This window comes from Doryrhamphus excisus, linkage group LG2 (assembly GCF_037039965.1).
Source record: "Doryrhamphus excisus strain RoL-2023G ecotype Guam linkage group LG2, RoL_Dexc_Guam_v1.1, whole genome shotgun sequence".
Classification (NCBI taxonomy): Eukaryota; Metazoa; Chordata; class Actinopteri; order Syngnathiformes; family Syngnathidae; genus Doryrhamphus; species Doryrhamphus excisus.
Genome location: NC_136358.1, coordinates 3,234,765 through 3,255,339, shown reverse-complemented (window position 1 = coordinate 3,255,339; position 20,575 = coordinate 3,234,765). Strand labels below are relative to the sequence as shown.

The following is a 20,575-nucleotide window of genomic DNA, read 5'->3' as shown; positions in this document are numbered from 1 at the left end:
GGAGACAAATACCCACGATAAAAACACCTTTGGAGACGGCATATGGTAGAGAAATGAACATTCAATTCACAACAGCAACAGCTAAAATGGACATTCTTGCAGTCAGCAACACTTTTATTGTGGCCAGCCTCAGGCACACCTGCACAATAATGATGCTGTCTAATCAGCATCATGATATAATGAAGGGGGTGTTATCACTAACTAGGGATGCAAGGATACACAGTAAGATATGTTATGGACTGTGTGGGTTTGCAGTACGTTTTGCACAGTATGTGCACGTGCACGCCTCTCCAGGCTGGTGGAATGTCCCAGCTGAGATAATTTTTTTTTCCACACGGCACAGTGGATGGGGTGCCATTATGATCTGGGTTGCTTTTTCCTTCAATGGAACAATGGAGCTTCAGCTTGCGCGTCAAATGGTAATACGCAGATCCTGAGGTGTTCCTTGGCCAGTTGAGAGAAATAGTATCTCCAACATGTCCTCGGTCTTCTGCAAGGCTGCTTAAAATGATAGTTTGGATATTTTGACATCAAGTTGTATGACATCCCCATCAGGAGGGTAGTGCATCAACAGTGACTTACCCCCCACTTTGTTCTGTGGGCAAGGCAAGTTTTATAGAACACACAAGGTCATACACAAGGTCATTTAAAGTGCTTTACTGTAAAATCAATACGTAAGGAAGATGTAACACACAGATCTTAAAGATTGAACAATAGGGGTCTCAGGGTTGACCCTTGGGGAATCCCACAGGTCATAACCATTTGGTTGAAGACAGCTGGGATAGGCTCCAGCACCCCCCGCGACCCTCGTGAGGAAAAGCGGTAGAAAATGAATGAATGAATGTTACCAATTCCAACAAAGATAGGACTTGAATTTAAAACATACAAAACATGATGCAAAGAAACATGAAAAAAACGTTTTTAAATTGACTACTCGGTTGGATGTGTCAGTATACTTTGTGTGTTAGCACGTTAAATGAGCAGCATAAGGTCTATGTGTAATATGGTTCTGTTCTTCCAGGCATTATTTGCCGAGGCTGTTTTTCCAAACAAGTGGGAACTATTTTTTAGGAACTATTTGTGTCTTAGATGACTCATGGTTTCCATAATCCATTGTGACATCTTCATCCAGAAGCAGCAGTCTCAGTAAGGAAACCCAGATTTCCTGGTCTCCGAACTCAGCCAGTTCCTATCACAGAGACATTGATGTGTTCCCAGCCCGCTTGCAAGACTGACTCTGTTCAGTGGGTCTTTTTCAGTCCTGCTCCCGGTTGTGTGTTCCCCTGATAACCCCACCTACCAGGTTACCAGGGTAGGTGGGGAGGTATGTGAACTAGATGCCACCTCTACTGGCTCCTTTCGATGTGAACAAGTTGACCCTTATCTTTACCCGAGCAGGTGGCGATTCTACAGGGAGGTCATCGCATTTCAGTTTGACAAAAACGAACTTTACGGACAAAAGGAAGGGTTTTAATTCACATCTTGATACACACGCACCTAAGCAAAGCACATATGCCCCCTATAGTGGTTGTTCACTGCTTAAAGTTGGCATGCTACAAAACAATTGCAGGTCATTGCATCATCATGATGACATCACATTACATTTGTATTACATGTGACAGCACGTCAACGGCCATGTCTTGTGTAGGAAAAGGAGGGGTAACACCAAAGAGCTTGGGAGGCCCATGATGGCTTCCATCAGTATTAGCAAGCAGTAATTGATGATCGTGTGGTGAAAAAAACTCAACAGCACGGTTCCCGTCAGGCTCCAAATGAAGCGCAGGAACAGCACCATCAAGATGGCCGCAATGGTGTGGAAGCTCCTTCGTTTACTCAGGCTGACCTTGTTTCGGCATTTTGACCCCGGGTTCGGACTAATCAGAGCACAGAGAACTGCAACGCTGCAGAAGCTGACGACAATTAAAGCTAGGAACATGACGCTGATGTTTGTGACGATGGCATGCATGCTGTCCATTCCAAAATTCAGTTGAAAGATGCAAATCAGCCAAATTCCTGCTATGGCGATGTTTCGGAGTCGTACACCCTGCTTCTGCTTCAGTTTCATGTAGGTGACAGGATGGACTACGGCCAAATAGCGATCCACACAGGTCAGCGTGTGAAAGAACACCTGACCGTACCACACAAAGAGAAAGAGAATAAGGCCCACTTGGAGGCCAACTAAGTCCTCTGTTAAGGTGCCGTAAACTCTTACGACGCTGGACACCACACCGATGATCTCCATGGCGGCCATGTGGAAAGTGAACATGTCAGAGTGAGTGAACGAAGAAGTCTGAATGCAAGCGGCGTACAGGATGGAGATGAAGAGGATGAGGAGTAACATGTTGGTGATGTTATACAGCATGAATGGGATGCGCATTGTTGAGATAAAGCAGGCAATGGTGTCCAGAGATGATGAGTTCATCTGCAAGAGGACACTCTTGTCAAATTTATAAATAACGATGGAAAACAGGAAGGTTAAGGTATTTAAATCAGAAATAAGGAAAGTCGTTGATTCCAATATCTAATGTTAACTAGCAAAGATGCCTCCACTTGAATGTGATGATGGAAAAATGAAAACAGATAATTTCTGGAACCCACCTTGTCAGAAGCTCTTCCAGTCCAAACGTTATAGATGCCAGTGTGATCAGGAAGTGAGAGGATGCTTTGCATGTTGGAGAGCATCATGTTTATAATGTACAAGTTGTAATGTGACCCAAGCTAATGTGTTTTCCACCCCTGAATGCTCCAGGAAGCACGACACGCTCAAGTGGATGCATATTGCGTGCTTTATTTAGCTATGAAAAGGTCAAAATATTAGAAACAGTTCTCATTATGATGGGGTGCGGGCTCAACACCCACACCGCACCACAAGCCATCTTGTCATCTTTGGAGGTGAGGGTGCTTGGTACTGAAGTAACCAGATAGTGTTACTCTTAGTTTTGCAGCTTTGGTATGTGTATTTATTATTACACAAACAACACACATACTAAAGCTACAAAACTAAGGATAACACCGGATGCTACCTGGTTACCTCAGCACCAAGCATCCACGTTGGACCCTCACCTTGTAAAATGATAAGATAGCTTGAGGGTGCGTTCAGGTGAAGGAACGCACCCTCAGCAGCCACTTGATTAAGCACACATGCACAAGGAGAGCTGAGTTACTGTACGCCTTCACGCATCACGCTGAGAACTGTTTGTAATAATTTGACCTTTTCATAGTAAAATAAAGCATGCAAAATTATGACAATATGCCTCCACTCGAGCATGTCGTGCTTCCTGGAGCATGCAAGGGGTGGAAAAAATACATGAGCTTGTGTCAAATAACAATTTGTAGAGTAAACACATTACGCTTTCCAACATGCAAAGCAGCCTCTCTTTTGCTTTCTGATCACACTAGCATCCAAAACATTTGGACCGAAAGAGCTTCTGACAAGGTTTGTTCAGAAATCACCTGCTTTCATTCTTTCATCACATTCACATTGAGACAGCTAACAGATAGCTAACATTACACAACATGAACAAGTTTGCTTATTTGTGTTGTGAACATCTTCCTGTCTTCCGTCGTCATTCATATGTTTGTCCTCTTGCAGATGAACTCATCTGACCTAAACACCGTAGCCTGCTTCATCTCTACACCAATGCGCATCCCATTCATGCTGTATAACATCACCAACATGTCACTCCTCACCCTCTTCATCTCCATCCTATATGCTGCTTTCCATCAGACCTCTTCGTTCACTCACTCTGACATGTTCACTTTCCACATGGCCGTCATCGAGCTCATCGGTGTGGTGTCCAGCGCCATGCGATTTTATGGCGTCTTGTCCGAGGATGTATCCATCATCACAATTGGCAATATGCTCTTTTTCTTCATGTGGTATGGTCAGGTGTTCCTTCACATGCTGACCTGCATGGATCGCTACTTGGCAGTGGTCCATCCTGTCACCTATATGGGGCTAAAGCAGAAGCAGGGACTCCGAAATATCACTATAGCGGGTGTTTGGCTGATATGCATCCTTCAATCCATGTTTGCAAAGTACAATTTGTACTCCATCTTCATGGACATCGGCATCTTGTGCCTGGCCTTAATTGTTATCACCGTCTGCAGCTTTTTAATTCTCTGTGCTCTGATTGGCCCGATGAAAGGGTCAAAACGCAGAAATGGGGTCAACCAGAGCAAGCGAAGGGCCTTCTACACCATCCTGGTCATACTGCTGATGTTGTTCCTCAAGTTCATAATGGGTCTCATGGTGTCTATGTTGTTGAGTGCTTTTAGGGGCTTCAATATCTATTACTGTGTGCTACTTGTGATGGAAGCCATCTTGGGCCTTCCCAGCTCTTTGGTGTTGCCCCTTCTTTTCCTACACAAGAAATGGCCGCCGAATTTCTTCTGTTGTACCACAAGCGCTAACCAACAGCAGACATGATTACTTTGCTTACCTGCTTATTTATTTCTAAATGTGCTTTAAAGTCCCTTCTTTTGTCTGCAAAGTTTGTTTTTGTTAAAGTAAAATAACATGTCCCCTTATCTAACAGCGCATTGTTTTTAGCTCTTGTTTTGCATTTCATATAGTGTGTATGAAATTGCTTTATAAATAAAGTTTGATTTGAAACAACCACATATCCTCATGCTGCTCAACACGGAATGAACATTTAAAGAGGAACTGCACTTTTTGGGGAATTTTGCCCACCAAATGCCGTCATATTTTTTTTTACCTGTGGACTAGAGCACACGTCTTGTGCTGGAACACACAGACATCTCAAGGAGAGAAGGACATTGTAAGTGTTGTCGCAGCTGTTGTTGTTGAAGGAACTAGCATAAGTACGTGTATTAATGCGCCTCGAAAAGAAGTTCCTGTAGTGTTTTAAATCAAAATATAATCCAAACACATTCATACCTATCGACACTTTGGAGTCGCTAATTAACCTAACATGCATGTTAATGTATGTGCAACTGTGTGGCCAACATGCTAACCACTCATTCACCTTGCGGCGCGTCATGGTACAATATGTCATACAATAATGCTGTGTCTTCAAGTGAGTCAAATGTAGTACCACTTAGCACCACTAGAGGTCAGCATTTAGTAAGGCCTGTCTAAAGCTTTTTTTTTGTATTTACTTTTTTTGTGTTTTTTCATGGTATGTACCATGTTTTGTTTGCTTTTTAAAAAATGTAGTCTCTTTAAATACTAAAAAAATAACAATATGGTGTTAGAGTGGAAAAGTGGGAGGAGCACTATAGGAAGGAATGTCCCAAGTTGTTGGGACTCAGGAGGAGCCAGTGCTGGGAAAAGGAAGTTCTCCTAGAAGGAGGTGTGACTCTCTCACTGAGCGATGGGCTCAGGGACAGCTCCCTTGCATCCGGACTACTCCAAAGACCCGAGGACCCTCAATACATGGAGGAGGCCTTGCTGACCACACACATCAAGCAGACTCAAGGATCTGATTTGGGATCAAATGTCATGTGGACCGACTGCTGAGTAAGAGCAGATTAATCTGTGACACCTGATTGAAGTGGAGGCTGCTGATTGGACGGGGCTGTTGGCGCCAGGATGAGCGGCGCTGGGGAGGTTGTTTGTGCAGGATGGCTCAGGAAATCTCCACCTGAGAAAAAGCTACGCCGTTATGTGAGTACAAGCTAGGAAAGTAGTTTGGAATGTCTCAGCCTAATTCTAATAAAAAGTCAACAAACATCTTCCCTCGACCACCATCAGGAAAACAAACACATACCTCTGTGTTAAGAAGAGGGCTAATGCTAACTGGTTTCACATTCCAGTAAATCTTTTACACACACACACACACACACACACACACACACACTGCATATCTGGCATGCCTGGCCAATGAGTCGCGTTCGTCTCCATCGATGGTGCTTCCAGAAATAACGGTTTCTGTTCTGCCGCGGTGACACTTTTAAGGAAGAAGAAGCTTTGTTGTGTTCATGTGTTTGTTTTGATGTTCATGAGGGCTAACACACAAACACAATCTGACCAGCTGTGTCCGCTGTCAACACAAACACACACATTCACAACCTTGTGACGGCTGCAGCAAAAGTGTGTGTTCATGCTAAGATTTAGGCTAAAGTTCAAGCGGCGTCCACACACCCTCTACTGTGTGTGTGTGTGTGTGTGTGTGTGTGTGTATTACGTAATGCATTGTAATCGCTCTCAGCTGGGCCCTCTTGGAACATTTGCTTCCAAAATGGCTGGAAAAGAACACACACGAAGGCTGGAATTTTAGATATCTTGCATGGATGGGGCAGGAAGTGCTGTGATGTCACATGACTGCAGCCAGGAAGTGGAGGAACATGAGTCTAAATAAGCAAGTGGAAGGTTTGGCGTTAATTTTGGTGTGGAGAGCGGATGGAGGAAGTGTTCTTTTTGGAGCCATTGTGTCCACTTCCTGTCAGGGTCAAGGGTCAAAAGAGAAAACAAAAAGAAGAGGAAGGAGGATGAGAGAAAGTGTTCAATCACTTTGGCTGAACAATATCATCAATTGTCATTGGTTGTCATGGCAACAACTTGCTGCTTGGTGACCATCAAGCCAAGCTCACTTCCTGTCGGGCTACTTCCTCTTCCTCTGTGTGTTTGATGAGGAAGAGAGGAAGTGCACTTAGCAACATTTGGTTTAGCTGTTGTGCACGTTGATTACACACACACACACACACACACACACACACACAAAGAGTTAGTGATTCATGAAGGTGGCCCCTTGCAGGCGTGGAAGAGGCGTTGGTTCGTGCTGCGTAGTGGCCGGCTGAGTGGCGAGCCCGACGTTTTGCAGTACTACAAGAACCCGCATTCCCACCGGCCCATCAGAACCATCAACCTGAACCTGTGTGAGCAGGTACACACACACACCTCATTCTTCTACCAGGAGGTGTTTCAGGTCCTTCCTGTCCTCCTGCAGGTGGACGCAGGCTTGTCGTTCACGAAGAAAGAACTGGAGAAGAGCTTTGTTTTTGATGTGAAGACGGAGGAGAGGACATGGTACCTGGTGGCCGAGTCTGAGGAGGACATGAACCGCTGGGTGGCGTCCATCTGTCTGCTGTGTGGCTTCAACCCAACAGACGAGGGTAGGACAGAAGGATGGCCGATTTTATTGACGGATTTCATGCTCATGTCAAACAGGACATTTTGCATTTCCAGTGCCTGACAGCCCTCCCGTCTCCAGCACATCTCCCAGTGGTACCGTTGCCACGGTAACAGTCTCGGATGCTCCCTATGAGCCTGTGAGACTACGTCCTGTGGAAGCTGATGGTGGCAGCATGGAGGAGGACTACCTGTGGCTAGTGCAGTGTCAGACTCACTTCAGGTGAGGTCTAGCTCAGTTGCCATGGTGATAGTCATGGAATTGCCTCACAATCCTGTTGCTGCCCCCTGTTGGTGGTCTTCAAACACATTTGCTTTTGCCCTGCAGGCTTCCGGAAGGTTCCTCCACCTCGCTTGAAAGCGACAGTGGTGACCAGCTCTTCCCGCCTCCCTCTGCCACCTCTTCCTCTTCGTCGCCCTCGCCTTCCCGACTTCCCACCAGCCTTCCTTCTTTTTCCTCCAGCTCTCAGACGGCGCCATGGACAGTTGCCGCCGTGACGAACACCCTGAGCCAGTCTCTGGACTCCAGCGTGTCTCAGTACCTCCAGAGAAGAGGCGGGAAACCTCGATGTCACCCCTCCCCACATCCAAGAAAGCATTCAATGGATATCCACCTGCGCCCCGTAGCCATTCCCCACTCCAGTGGCTACCAGATCCCTCGCCCAGCATCCGCACCTCAGCCAGCGCCCCCTCTGCGCCCCTCTTCCACCCCGAGTGTGGACGCCCTCACTCAGGCAGAGCTTCACACCTCCACTCCGACTCCACCACCACGCCCACCCAAGCCCATTGCCATGGCAGCGCAAGGTGAGAGTCCGACAAATGGGCCGGCCTCTGAGTCAGGACCGAGGTCTGGAAGCATGGACGTAGGCGGGGGCATGGCGAGGAATAACTCTGCCAACACACCTGGAAGTGAGTTTGTCCAACAATTTTTACTTTACCATTTCTGACCACTAGAGTGCAGGAGAAGCCAAAGTGAATGCAGGTGAGCGTCACAGGCAGAGGTGTTCCCTTTGGGGTTTTAAAACATGTGGCAATTTTCCACCATCATTCTAAGAGTCCATCTTTGGATCCACCGTCCACATTTTCTCAGGAGCACTTTAAACATCTAAGGTTGTTTGGCATAACTAAATAATGACAGAGCACCGCAAAAAACAAATTAATTTAAAAACATCTTTACTAAGATAAACGCAGTGTACATGAATAAAGGATGTCGGATGTACAGTATGAACTAAAACCGATAAAACATTGAATATCAAGAATATGGCAGCGACGTATATTCAATGTTTTATCGCTTGTAGTTCTTTTTTGTTTCCCACACTCCTTCACATTTTGCTTCCTTTGTCACATACACTCGGTTTTGCCTGCTTAATGTGCCGATTCCCAACCACCAGTGTTGCTAACCTGGCAACTTTGTTACTAAATCTGGCAACATTCCAAACCCTCTTGTTGACATATTTTCCCAAAAACGACTAGCAACAAATGTAGTGAGTTTTGTGGTATTTGGGGACTTAAAAGTGAAGGCACGTGTTGTTCTGCAGTTTCTGTTCTCATTGAGCAGTCGCGGGTGCTGCTGAGAGGTCCACCCTACACCAAAACAGTCACAAGCCATCAGCCATCAATGTCCTGGTCTCTTACCTGTCAGTGTGTCAGAACATGTGACAGGGGAATGTTGTGTGAAGAGTGAAACACGTAGTCCTAACTGCAAGATGAAGAGTGAAGGTGTTTTTATTTTTATTGTCTCTCCTACAAGGTTATATTTTTTTCCTACAGCATGTGGTTAGCATTCTGAACTTTGTAGCGGGCGCCGTGGGTTCGAATCTCCACTAGTAATTATCATCAGTATTCGTCAGGAAGGGGATGTGTAATTAAAAAAAAAGAAACCCAAAAGAAACAAACAAAAAGCATCTGTTGCATCATATGCAAATAATATGCAAATTATCCAATCATCTAGTGAGTTATAGGACAGCCAACTGACACTTTTCTTACTGAGGTGTTGCCAGGTAGTGCCACCTACTCTCACGTGTTGACTTGTTTTTGTTTGGCACCCAGGATGTCTTCGATTGTTTCTTGACCATTTCCTGAATGATTCAAGCTAATCACAATAGCATCACAAGTCACGTAGCCAGCTGCTACTGTAGGTTGCTACCTCCAGGGGGCTTGATTGACCAGGGATTTACTGTATTCATTTTCTTGTTTTTAACCATGGACTTAGGCTTTAGAAAGTGGATGATGGATTAATTCCTTGCCACGTGGATTTGTTACAACAGAACAGAAACTTTGTCCTCCTTAAAGCCTTTCAGCTTCCTGCGATGCAACACATCAGGTTATTGTGATGTGTTTACTTCTGAAGACTGTTAAAAAAAGACATACGGGAAGTCATCGTCAAGGTCATCCAGTGAGCGGTTGGACGACCTTGCTGACTTTATCTTGTTTTTTCAGGCTGCATGTCTCTGTCGCTGGCTCGTTCGCTCTCGGACAAAGCAAACATGTTTGAATTCAGCGACCGCTTCAACAGCTACTTTGTGAGTTTCACACGCCTCCATGACAAATATGCTTAAATCCCTTCTGTTGTGATATGGTACTATATAGAAAATACAGTTTTGTTGGGGTGGGTATGATGTCAGCATGAATGATGGTTTAATTTCTGCATTTCTAACATGAAGCATATGTAATTTATTCAATTTCAGTTGAACAAAGGCATGATGCCGCTGGGCAGCGTTTGTTCTGAAGATGACGCGGATGAAAACTATGTTCCTATGAGCGCCGCTACTACCGAGCCGCCTCATGCAGCGAGGTCAGTAACGAGCCACCATCTCATTGTTTGAATATCAAGCCTGGAATTGAAAAAAGGTCACAATCGTGTTCATTTCAGGTCCTCTGAGGTGTCCCATCATCACCAGGAAGCCAACTACGTCCCCATGACTCCCCTCACTCCTCGCCTCCCTGCCGCGGCTGCTGACCTGGCATCCTTGGGGAGGCAGGTGCCCCCGCCTGCTCACACAGGCTTCCGTAACTCCCCGCAGACACCCCTCACTCAACACGCCCCTCCCCTCCGCAGGAACACAGCCGGGGAGGGGGATCTCGAGGCTGTGCCGCCGCCCGTTCACCGGGACCTGAAGCCACAGCGCAGGGGTATCTAACTGGTCCTTCTGTATTCACTGTAGACTTGTGTGTAGTTGGACTTCCTAGCACATTGCTATGCTAATTGTCTCCTCTCTATGTCCCACAGTCAGACCAGCACCCCTTAATATTCCTCCAGTGCAGCAGGAATGGCAGGAAGTCGCCCCCCCTGTGCGGTCACCTGTCACTCGGACCTTCACAAGGCAGTATGTGTGTGTGTGTGTGTGTCGTTCTGTGTATATCTAAGATGTAACAGTAACAAGTTTTTGTGTGTTTGTGTGAATGTGTGTGGGTTGAGGTTCTTGTTTGTGTGGATGTGTGTGAGTGTGTGTAAAATGTGCAGCATTGACACAATGTTTTCAATGGAAATGGCAGGTTTTAGCAGTGCTGCCCCATGTGGTACTAACAGGTACTACAACCTCTTGTTTCTAACTCACTCCATCTGTGTGTGTGTGTTTGTGTCAGACCGTCCAGTTGTCGTTCAGTCAGGACCACCCCCTCCCACAGTTCGTCCCCCTCATCCGAGTCTGATGACCCTGACGACAGCTACGTTGCCATGACGACCAGCAGTCTCAGCTTCAGCGCAGAAGAGCCTGTAAATAAACCTCCTCCTCATCCCATTTGTTTTGGTTTCCATACTCTTCATATCTCTCCTTTCCGTGTTTTTAGTCTCTGAGGCTCATGCTGCATCGTGCTTCAGAGCCCGGAGTCAGCAGCCCAATCGTTGGGCGAGCCAGAGGCACCAAACAGGTGGAGTACCTGGACCTGGACCTCCATGTGGGACAAGTGACACCAACAAGACAGGTAAGACTGCCACTGGAGGGCGCTAAAAGAACATTCTTTTTTTATTCACATGATTCCTTATTGCAGTGGTTCAATTATTTTCTGTCGTGCCCCCCCACTGGGTGACTGAAATGTATTCACGTTCAATCCCCAATTCAATTTGCGCCACTATTTGAGAAGCACAGCCTTAGTGGGACCCAAACTTAGAACATGACACAAAAATGTGTCGCTCTGACCTCTCAGAAACGCTTCACGGACGAAGGTGGCGACAAGCTGGCTGGACGAGGTGAAGAGCGTGCACGTGGTGAGCGCACACGTGTGGACTACGTAGTGGTGGACCCCAAGAGAACCAAGGCGCTGAGGAATACTCGGGAGGCGTGGCATGACGGGAGAATGTCCACAGAGAAGTTCAAAGAACACAGCTGAAAAGCCAGATATGGTTGTTCCTGTTCCAGTTTACACACAAGTTGTTTAAATCATCTTTTGGAAAAGGAGCCCAAATCTGAACACGTCCAAGATCATCCCTAAAGATCATTTTAGCACATCGATTGAGTGTCCACATCGTACTTTTCTTTCTGTGAATAAACAACACTGAAGACTAAACTTAACGCTGTTCCACTGTAAAATTGTCACCTTTGTTGCAAAATGAATGAAGCATTTTATTTATTTACATTTGGAGAATCTCAATAGACTTTTTCATACAAACAAAAAATTTGCAAGGCTCAATTTTAGAATTTTTAATGCATATGTGGGTAAATGGTAGCTGTGTCGCGATGGAGCCTCACCATCCGTGGTTGCCATTTTTGCGGATAAATACAGTCGTCTGTTTATAGCGGTTAATAAATAAAATATTTTGTAAGTATAGAGCATAGAAAACCCATTTTACTTTTTTTAACATTATTTGAGCCCCATAGACATGAAATAACACCCCTATATTCACCATTTAATTCCTATTTTTCTTTGTTTACAGCACATTGCACAACTTGGTTAGCTGCTAGCTAACTTATACTCAAATTTATTCTAAAACATAAGCTAAAGACTTACCGCTTCCATACAGAATGGGAGGAGAACTTCATGCAGTGTTAAGGTAATGCAATGTAAGGTAATGTCTTTATTATTTATTATTATGTCTTTATATGCTCTCATCAATCAGCCACCAATCAGTATCGGCCTATTTCAGAAAGAAAGCATGTGATCACCTGTGGCTCATACTATTGCTGCCTGTAGTGATCCCTGCGTAGAAGTGTAGTGTTTTGCCCGAACTAAAATCTTGGGTAATGTCATCGGCCTACTTTCCTTCATACTGACCGAAAATATGTTTTTGTTAGCTGAATTTTAAATGTATTTTTTGTGTGATTCTATTCATTTAAGCATTTCCAAAAATTGCTGCCTGCACATCTCTTTTTGCACACGTTTTTTTCAGCTCACAGATGAGCTGTCTGTGGTTCTGAAAACACTTCCTGTCTCATCACGTGACGTCTAAGTCAACTACTATTAATGTCTACGAGTGGAATATTAACACTGGTACGGGAGGGGGTGCTCGCGGGGAGGCTCGCGTGGGCGTCAGGCTGCACTGCAACGTCAGGTTCAAAAAAAACGCCGCGAAGATCGTTTGTATTGTTTAAAGATAAGATGCTTACTGTGTCACAAGTGCGCGTTCTCGTCACGTGACAGTGCGGCCGTTTCTAGATAGCGTAGCCAGTGTGGTGAGCAGGTGGCTGATCTGGTTAATAGACGATCTTTGGCTGCTTTTGCTCCCCCCCCCCCTCCGCGTCTTCTCTGTCGACAGGAAACAAGCAGCTGGCTTTCGCTTCCTGCAATCATCGGCTGCCGCCAAGTGGACATTATTGACGATCTTTGGAGCATCCTTTGAACAATAAAGTCCACGAAGGAGCAAAGGGGATGTCTGTCGCGGGTTTAAAGAAGCAGTTCCACAAGGCCACACAGGTAAGACGTGCACGCGCATCTCACGCATCCTCGGCAACAGCGAGACGTAAACACTGCACGTGAAGCTGCTTGGACGTCGTGAACACGTCCTTTAAAAAAAAAAGGCAGCTCGCATATCTCACTGTTGCATGCCAGGAAGATACGTGACTCCCAAAAATTACATTTGACGAAGAGGAAGATGATGCTGCCTTGTGGATGGATGGCACGCGCACGCTTTGGTTGCAATATTACGTAACAGATAGGCCTTTGAGAAGCAGCCTCTGATTGGCTGATGACGCACACAAGAGGGAATTCCCTCCATCATTCCTTGTACCCGTACAGACCTGTTATCATCCCTTACATCCTCATGTCTCATCCTCATGGTCTCACAATTTCCTCTCAGATTCTGATTGTCACCTTTGACAATGTCCACGGACACGTCACAAACGTGAACGCATCACCTGGACACACAGGACGTCCAAGACTGTGTCTCAAATGGAATACTAGCCTTTGTGCACTGCCATCCATCCATTGTCTATGCTGCTTATCCCCACTCGGGTCGTAGGGGCATGCTGGAGCCTATCCCAGCTGACTTCGGTCCAGAAGCGGGGTACACCCTGGACTGGTCGCCAGCCAATAGTGAGGCCCAGTAAACTTCATTCATTCATTCATTTTCTACCGCTTTTTCCTCACGGGGGTCGCGGGGGATGCTGGAGCCTATCCCAGCTGTCTATGGGCAAGAGGCGGGGTACACCCTGGACTGGTCGCCAGCCAATCACAGGGCACATATAGACAAACAACCATTCACACTCACATTCATACCTGTGGCCAATTAACCTAGCATGTTTTTGGAGAAAACCACATACAAACTCCACACAGCTAGGAGACCAGGGTTCAATTCCACCCTCGGTCATCTCTGTGTGGAGTTTGCATGTTCTCCCCGTGCATGCGTGGGTTTTCTCCGGGTACTCCGGTTTCCTCCCACATTCCAAAAACATACTAGGTTAATTAGCGACTCTAAAATGTCCATAGGTATGAATGTGAGTGTGAATGGTTGTTTGTCTATATGTGCCCTCTGATTGGCTGGCGAACCAGTCCAGGGTGTACCCCGCCTTCTCGCCCGAAGACTGCTGGGATAGGCTCCAGCACCCCCGCGACCCTCGTGAGGAACAATGAATGAATGAATGTACTCTGTGTAATTACTTAGTGTGTGCGCAGATTTTGACAGAGTAGTAATGTCCCAATTCCATTACTGTCATTGCACACTTACCAGAAATGATGATCACAATATTTACATCCATCTTGTCCTTCTCTCCTTTTTAATTATGAGTTGCAACCACTGAAGTTAGTCCCTCCTATTCTATAGGCTCCATCACTGCACACTCACCATTTTGACCGTTTTGAGTGCAATTTGCCGTACTTGTCAATGTGAACACTTTTGTGCACTCAAAATGCTAAGTTTAAGTATCGAAGTACACAAACGTGTTTTCCAATGACATGTGAGACCAAACCCAGCATTAACAGTTAAAAGACTTGAAAGTGGGACAAATCTCTGCGTGTGCTCGTGCTCCAACAGGCGAGCAGCAAGGCTGCCCAGCATGGCCGCCAAACGACAGGAAATGAGACACCTCGGTCACCTGACTGAATAAAGCATGAGCCACAGTCAGGAGAAGGAGTTTATTTCTTGTCGGTATTACCGTATTCGTGTTTGTGGCCTCGTTCCCATGGTTACCGTTATCACAACTCGTTTCCTTTCACAATAAAAGGCAGCCAGTGGACAGTCTTTTGTTTTTGTAGGATGAAACGGCTACAATGCTGCCTTCCCTCCCATCTGGTGACAAAATGTTGTCGTCATGGCAACCCCTCACACGTGTGAAGGGAGAGCAAGCGTCACACACACACACACACATACATACACGTGCTGGAGTTGCCTCGCTCAATAATTGATCACCCTGGAGGGCATCTGTCTGTGTGTGTGTGTGTGTGTGTGTGTGTGTGTGTGTGTGTGTGTGTGTGTGTGTGTGTGGCGCTACCGAGCCTCAATTAGAGGCAGAAATTAAGAGTTTATTTCTGGTTTCTATTTCACTTTATGATGGAATGTTCCACACAAACACATGTTGTTTTATTGCTTCCATCCATCACACTGTGCAGAGCTACTGCAGGAGAACATCCTCCATGTTGTCTACTGTCTTTAGTAATTGTCTATTGATCAGATATTGACATGCACATTTTGAGTGATTATTATTACAACAAATGAGCCACGGGCCGCAATTGGTTCTTGGATTGCCATTTGGACACCACTGTTTTTGTAGCTCTTTATCTGTGTGACATTTAGCTTGTCAGCTTCTTTTGTCGCGAGCGAATGTTGGTAATTAAAGAGAGAAGCAGCTGGAACAGTAATTTCATTCATTCATTCATTTTCGACCACTTTTTCCTCACGAGGGTCGCGGGGGTGCTGGAGCCTATCCCAGCTGTCTTCGGGCGAGAGGCGGGATACACCCTGGACTGGTGGCCAGCCAATCACAGGGCACATATAGACAAACAACCATTCACACTCACATTCCTAACCTAGCATGTTTTTGGAATGTGGGAGGAAACCGCAGTACCCGGAGAAAACCCACGCATGCACGGGGAGAACATGCAAACTCCACACAGAGATGGCCGAGGGTGAAGGGTGGAATTGAACCCTGGACATAGTATACATATAGTATATAAAAGGTATACTGACTGAAGTGCACAAATTGAAACAACCAGTTTTGTCATCATGGCGCCATCTTTGACATCCAAGTTTGGGATGAGAAGGGACACAGTCGCTAATAACCTCTAACAAAAGAGTTATGTAACGTTTACGCCCGACAAGGGTACGGCCTGAGGGCTCCGTTTCCATGGCAACCAAATCCTCAGTTGTGTTTTTTTCCAGTTTAGTAGGTGTGTCCCACTTTCCTCGACCCTCATGGCTCGTGCCTCCTCTTCTTCCTCCTCTGCAGAAAGTCAGCGAGAAGGTGGGTGGCGCTGAAGGAACCAAGCTCGACGATGACTTCAAGGAAATGGAGAAGGTGAGCGTGCTCATGTGACGTCTGTCGGCAAGAAGGGAGTCTCATGTTTTTTCTTTGTCTGTCCCTGCAGAAGGTGGACATCACCAGCCGAGCAGTTCTGGACATCATGACCAGGACCACAGAGTACCTGCAGCCCAACCCAGCATCCAGAGCCAAGCTCAGCATGATCAACACCATGTCCAAAATCCGCGGACAAGAGAAGGGACCTGGATACCCTCAGGCTGAGTCCGTCCTCGGAGACGCCATGTTGAAGTTTGGACGGGAACTCGGGGAAGAGTCCAGCTTTGGTAGGACAAGGTGTATTTACTTAACTGCGGGAACATCTCATCTCCTCCTCTTTCTCATCCTCTCCTTCAAAGGCCTGGCGCTCATGGATGCTGGTGAGGCAATGAAGGAGCTGGGCGAGGTAAAGGACGCTCTGGACATGGAGGTCAAACAGAACTTCATTGACCCGCTGCAGAACCTCCATGACAAAGACCTGAAGGAGATCCAGGTGAGTGGTGCGGCCTTCAAGTTGAAGACGAGAAGACACATCCTGATATCTACACACGTTTTGTCCAAAGCACCACCTAAAGAAGATGGAAGGCCGCCGCCTGGACTTTGACTACAAAAAGAAACGTCAGGGGAAGGTGCAGGACGACGAGATCAAACAAGCACTGGAGAAGTTTGACGAGAGCAAAGAGATTGCAGAGCAGAGCATGTTCAACCTTCTAGAAAGCGACGTAAGACCTCACAGGCAATCTGGGTCGCCATCTTTGTTGGTTTGCAAAGGTAACATCTCGTGTTTCAGATTGAGCAGGTGAGCCAGCTGGCAGCGCTGGTCCAAGCCCAGCTGGAGTACCACAGCCGCACAGCTCAGATCCTCCAGCAGCTCTCCAGTAAGATGGAGGACAGGTATGGCTGTAGAACAACGTAGATATGATGTCGTCAGCAGTCAAACCTTCTAAAGTCTCATCTACAGAATAAAGGAAGTGTCCAGCAAACCCAGGAAGGAGTTTGTTCCCAAGCCTCGCATGACATTGGAGCTGCTGCCTCCCAGCGAGAGCCACAATGGTGGTCTCCATTCCGCTAAGTCCCCCGGAAGATCGCCAGGTAGGAGCAAGGAGGAAGTCACTCTAGGCCACGCCCACATCAAGCATCAACTATGTGTTTGTGTTCATGTGTGTCAGCTCCTCTGGACCAGCCGTGCTGCAGGGCGCTCTACGACTTTGAGCCAGAGAACGAGGGCGAGCTGGGCTTCAAGGAGGGCGACGTCATCACGCTGACCAATCAGATCGATGACAACTGGTACGAGGGAATGATCCACGGCCACTCGGGCTTCTTCCCCATCAACTACGTCGACATCCTGGTGCCACTCCCACATTAAGGCCGACCGCCGCCGCCGCCGCCCCGCACGACCAATCACCGCAGTCCACGAATACCCGCCGCCTCCTCCTTCTTCTGTGCTTTGTGCGACTGCGTGACGTCATGATTGACAGCCGCCTGGCTGTGGGACTCGAGTGGGAAGAAGAGAGGTGAGCGTGTCCGCATGACACCACATGAGGCTTTTTAGCCGACTCGGCGCTCCACGCCGCCACGGAGAGGCGCTGTGGCGTAAAATGCGCGCGGTCGCCTTGGCGTCTTTCAGCATGGCTCTCTCCTTCTCTTCTTCTACCACGCTACGTTTGCATGAGGCAGCCGTTTGGCATCATGGAGGGGCGGGGTCTTCTCATGACAACGCTGACGTCAGTGTTTTTTTTTGTCAAGTGGCTGCTTGTTGAGGCATCTTTCTTGTGGCTTTTGCATGCGAGTCTGTTTGAACAACATGGATGTTACTCCCTGCATCACGAGGTCACCACGTCGGCAGGCCGCCAAGAGGTCAGCTGTCCGTGAGGTGAATTAGTAGACGCAAAAGTATTCGACGTTGTCAGTCTGTCGTGTGTATCCAAATGTGCTTCTCCACCTGGGGTGTCCAAACTGCGGACTGAGGGCCATATTGGCAGCATATTGTGAAAATATAATCAAGAAAAACAACAGCAAAAGTGGGAAAAAAAAGAGCACAATGGTGTAATGTAATCAGAAAACGTTGAAATGTTCATACAGTGGAACCTCGGTTAACATCCGCCCCAGTTAGCGTGCTTTTCAGTCAATATTGAAAATTTAGGCCAAAACTTTGCTTTGGTTTGCGTGCATTCTCCGATTAGCATACAATATGGAACATGTCTTATCGTTAACACACTTCCTGTAACCGACTGTGTTGTTAGCTCTTCTTAGTTATAAGCTAGCTTAGCAAAATGGCAACCAGAACCCGTCTATAATGTCATCAGGAGTTGACTCTCAAAAATGTTAGCACAAAACACGTTTCTATGGTTTTACAATTATAGTTTTACATGCATAAAACAGTTCCTAATGCATATACATGATGAATAAAAGGGGTTACTTTTACCTTCATTCAGGATGTGAATGTTCAAAGACCCATGAAAATTTGTCTTCAATGAAGGTAAAATGTTCATTCATCACTTACATGCATTTCAAATTTTTTTCTGTGTCTAAAAATGAAACAATAAAAGCGTGTTTTGGGCTTTCTGGAACTGATTAATTGGATTTACATTATTTCTTTGGGGAAATTTTGATTTGGTTAGCGTCCGTTTCAGTTAAGAGTCAGATTTCAGAAACAAATTAATGTTGCTAAACAAGTTCCGCTGTACTGATAATACTAAAAATAATAACATTTGTCACACGTAACACAACGCTGGTAGTCAGGCTGTTTTTTTCTTCAAATATGTATCTTTTATAATCGCATATCTACCCACGGGTTTCTTTTAGCATGCTAAAGAATAGCCATAAATGGCCCACAAATCATTTAATTTTTCAGTATGCTGTCCTCGACGGACCAAATTTGGACACCCCTGTCATATCCCAAAGCTGATATGCAGGCTGTTTTAGTCTTAAATATACATAACTTATTAGCATATAGAATCGGTTTGAGCCTTTTTCTTACAAAATACCCATTAGATTTTTCAGTCTGCGACCCTCGGTGGAAAAAAGGTTTGTTGTCTATACCATGCTAGCATGCTAGCATCCTTGAGATGAAAAGAAGTGTTCACCGTACAAATAAACCGACAGTATGCATCCACTCAAGTAGTCTCTGTGTTACATGTGAGTTAGCATGGCTAAAGCTAAAGGCTAATACCTGCGGCAAACAACGAGCCACCTAGCCTAGCTGTTGAAACACTAACAAAGTCTCATGGACCAAATGCTTCTTCCCGCCAACTGCTTCCCTTCTCCAAGTCAACATCATGAAGTGTAACTTTTGGGTATAAAAACACACAGCTGCTAACTATGGATATCAATAAGTATTGATCTTAAAGGCAATAAAAGAGAAACTTACACTGAGCTCATCAGGATTGTGAGACGTCGACAGTTTGTTATGTTGAGCCGGTTTGCGTTGTGGTGTTTTAACGGTGGCCGCCATGTTTGTTTGCACCACCTGATGTCTGATTTCCATTTGCACTTTTATTTCAAAGTGTATTTCCTCATTCTCGCTTTCTTTTAATTGGCTGGCGACGTGTTTTCTGGCCTCCATGAGGGACCCTTGCAGCCTTGTTCAGACCCTTGTTCAGTACTTGAAGACGCACGCCGGTCAGTAACAGGACCTTGCTTTGACCTCTGGCTGCTCCGTGATACAGTTTGCCTTGTATAAAATGGCCTCATCAGTCTGCCTGCTGTCTTCTGCTGAGATACTTTATTTATAATTGTATTTATCACTGATTTATTCCTGTGTCTTATTTATTTATGAGCTGTGGTGGAGGGGGGGCCTGGTCCAACATAGCTGTTGCTCTCCTCCTATTGGATGATGATGATGATGATGATGATGATGTGTATGTATCTATTTGTTGTGAAGATGACCTGCAATGTACTGACAATAAAGGAATAACACGACACTTTGATGTCTGTGTTTAACAAAAACTCCATCGAATTAAATATTTTAAATAATTTACTTTACCTCACATTTGAAATGCTCATGTCAACAAAATACATGGTAGTCTTATTGCAAGATAGCCTTGGAAGGCTACTAGATGTGTGCTGTATGTTGACATATTTACTTGGGCTGTCACGAGACATCCATCTGACGAGGCATGACAATGGGTCAAAGATTACATTTTAACATTAATTTTAAGAAAAGTACAAGGAAAAAATTTGACTGGAGAAAAAAACGTAATATAATCGAGTCACAAAACGATGCTGAAAGTTTTTTTTGCTTCATAAATTGACGCTAAACAATAGTATCAGCATGTCAGCATTTTTTTAAACCAACATAATCATAATAAAGATATGGTAATTCAATATTTTATTATTTCATAGGTAATATTTCATATACAGGGACTGTAAGCATTAATAGTTCAACAATACCAGCTCAGCTTTTGTCTTATCTACTTGCCTTTGTCTATTACGTCAGAGCTGCCCAGCAGTTCTTTGATATTTATAATAATTTATAATATATTATCAACATCTGGTCTTTCTCTGGTTACATTATGCATTGGTGCTGTATATTTCTGCTTTTGCTGAGTTTTTGTTTATTTTATTCCTGCAATGAGCCATGTTCCACAGATGGCCC

The 20,575-nt window shown here is 45.6% G+C and overlaps 2 protein-coding genes across 5 annotated transcripts in view; both read left to right on the top strand.

Moving 5' to 3' along the window:
* The window catches only part of LOC131125248 (GRB2-associated-binding protein 1-like), a 64,628-nt gene extending 53,002 nt beyond the window's left edge, over positions 1-11,626 (top strand). The window contains exons 1-13 of one of the 4 annotated variants that reach the window (XM_058066607.2): positions 5,249-5,629; positions 6,720-6,848; positions 6,912-7,077; positions 7,133-7,316; positions 7,422-8,002; positions 9,533-9,615; positions 9,781-9,887; positions 9,966-10,070; positions 10,152-10,225; positions 10,323-10,419; positions 10,679-10,808; positions 10,883-11,017; positions 11,240-11,626. In XM_058066607.2, the coding sequence (XP_057922590.2) occupies positions 5,555-5,629; positions 6,720-6,848; positions 6,912-7,077; positions 7,133-7,316; positions 7,422-8,002; positions 9,533-9,615; positions 9,781-9,887; positions 9,966-10,070; positions 10,152-10,225; positions 10,323-10,419; positions 10,679-10,808; positions 10,883-11,017; positions 11,240-11,422 (2,049 nt within the window). In that variant the 5' untranslated portion in view covers positions 5,249-5,554 and the 3' untranslated portion in view covers positions 11,423-11,626. Of the gene's footprint in view, positions 1-5,248; positions 5,630-6,719; positions 6,849-6,911; positions 7,078-7,132; positions 7,317-7,421; positions 8,003-9,532; positions 9,616-9,780; positions 9,888-9,965; positions 10,226-10,322; positions 10,420-10,678; positions 10,809-10,882; positions 11,018-11,239 lie in introns of those variants that run through there. The other 3 variants (XM_058066606.2, XM_078795507.1, XM_078795513.1) reach the window with 3 other exon arrangements.
* A 1,087-nt stretch (positions 11,627-12,713) lies between these two features.
* LOC131126325 (endophilin-A1-like) lies at positions 12,714-19,496 on the top strand. Its single transcript, XM_058068743.2, has 8 exons — positions 12,714-12,943; positions 15,910-15,978; positions 16,049-16,265; positions 16,338-16,471; positions 16,542-16,700; positions 16,769-16,872; positions 16,940-17,070; positions 17,148-19,496. Exons 1-8 carry the CDS (start codon positions 12,899-12,901, stop codon positions 17,342-17,344), a joined length of 1,056 nt encoding a protein of 351 aa, XP_057924726.1. The 5' UTR covers positions 12,714-12,898; the 3' UTR covers positions 17,345-19,496.
* Positions 19,497-20,575: the final 1,079 nt, after the last annotated feature.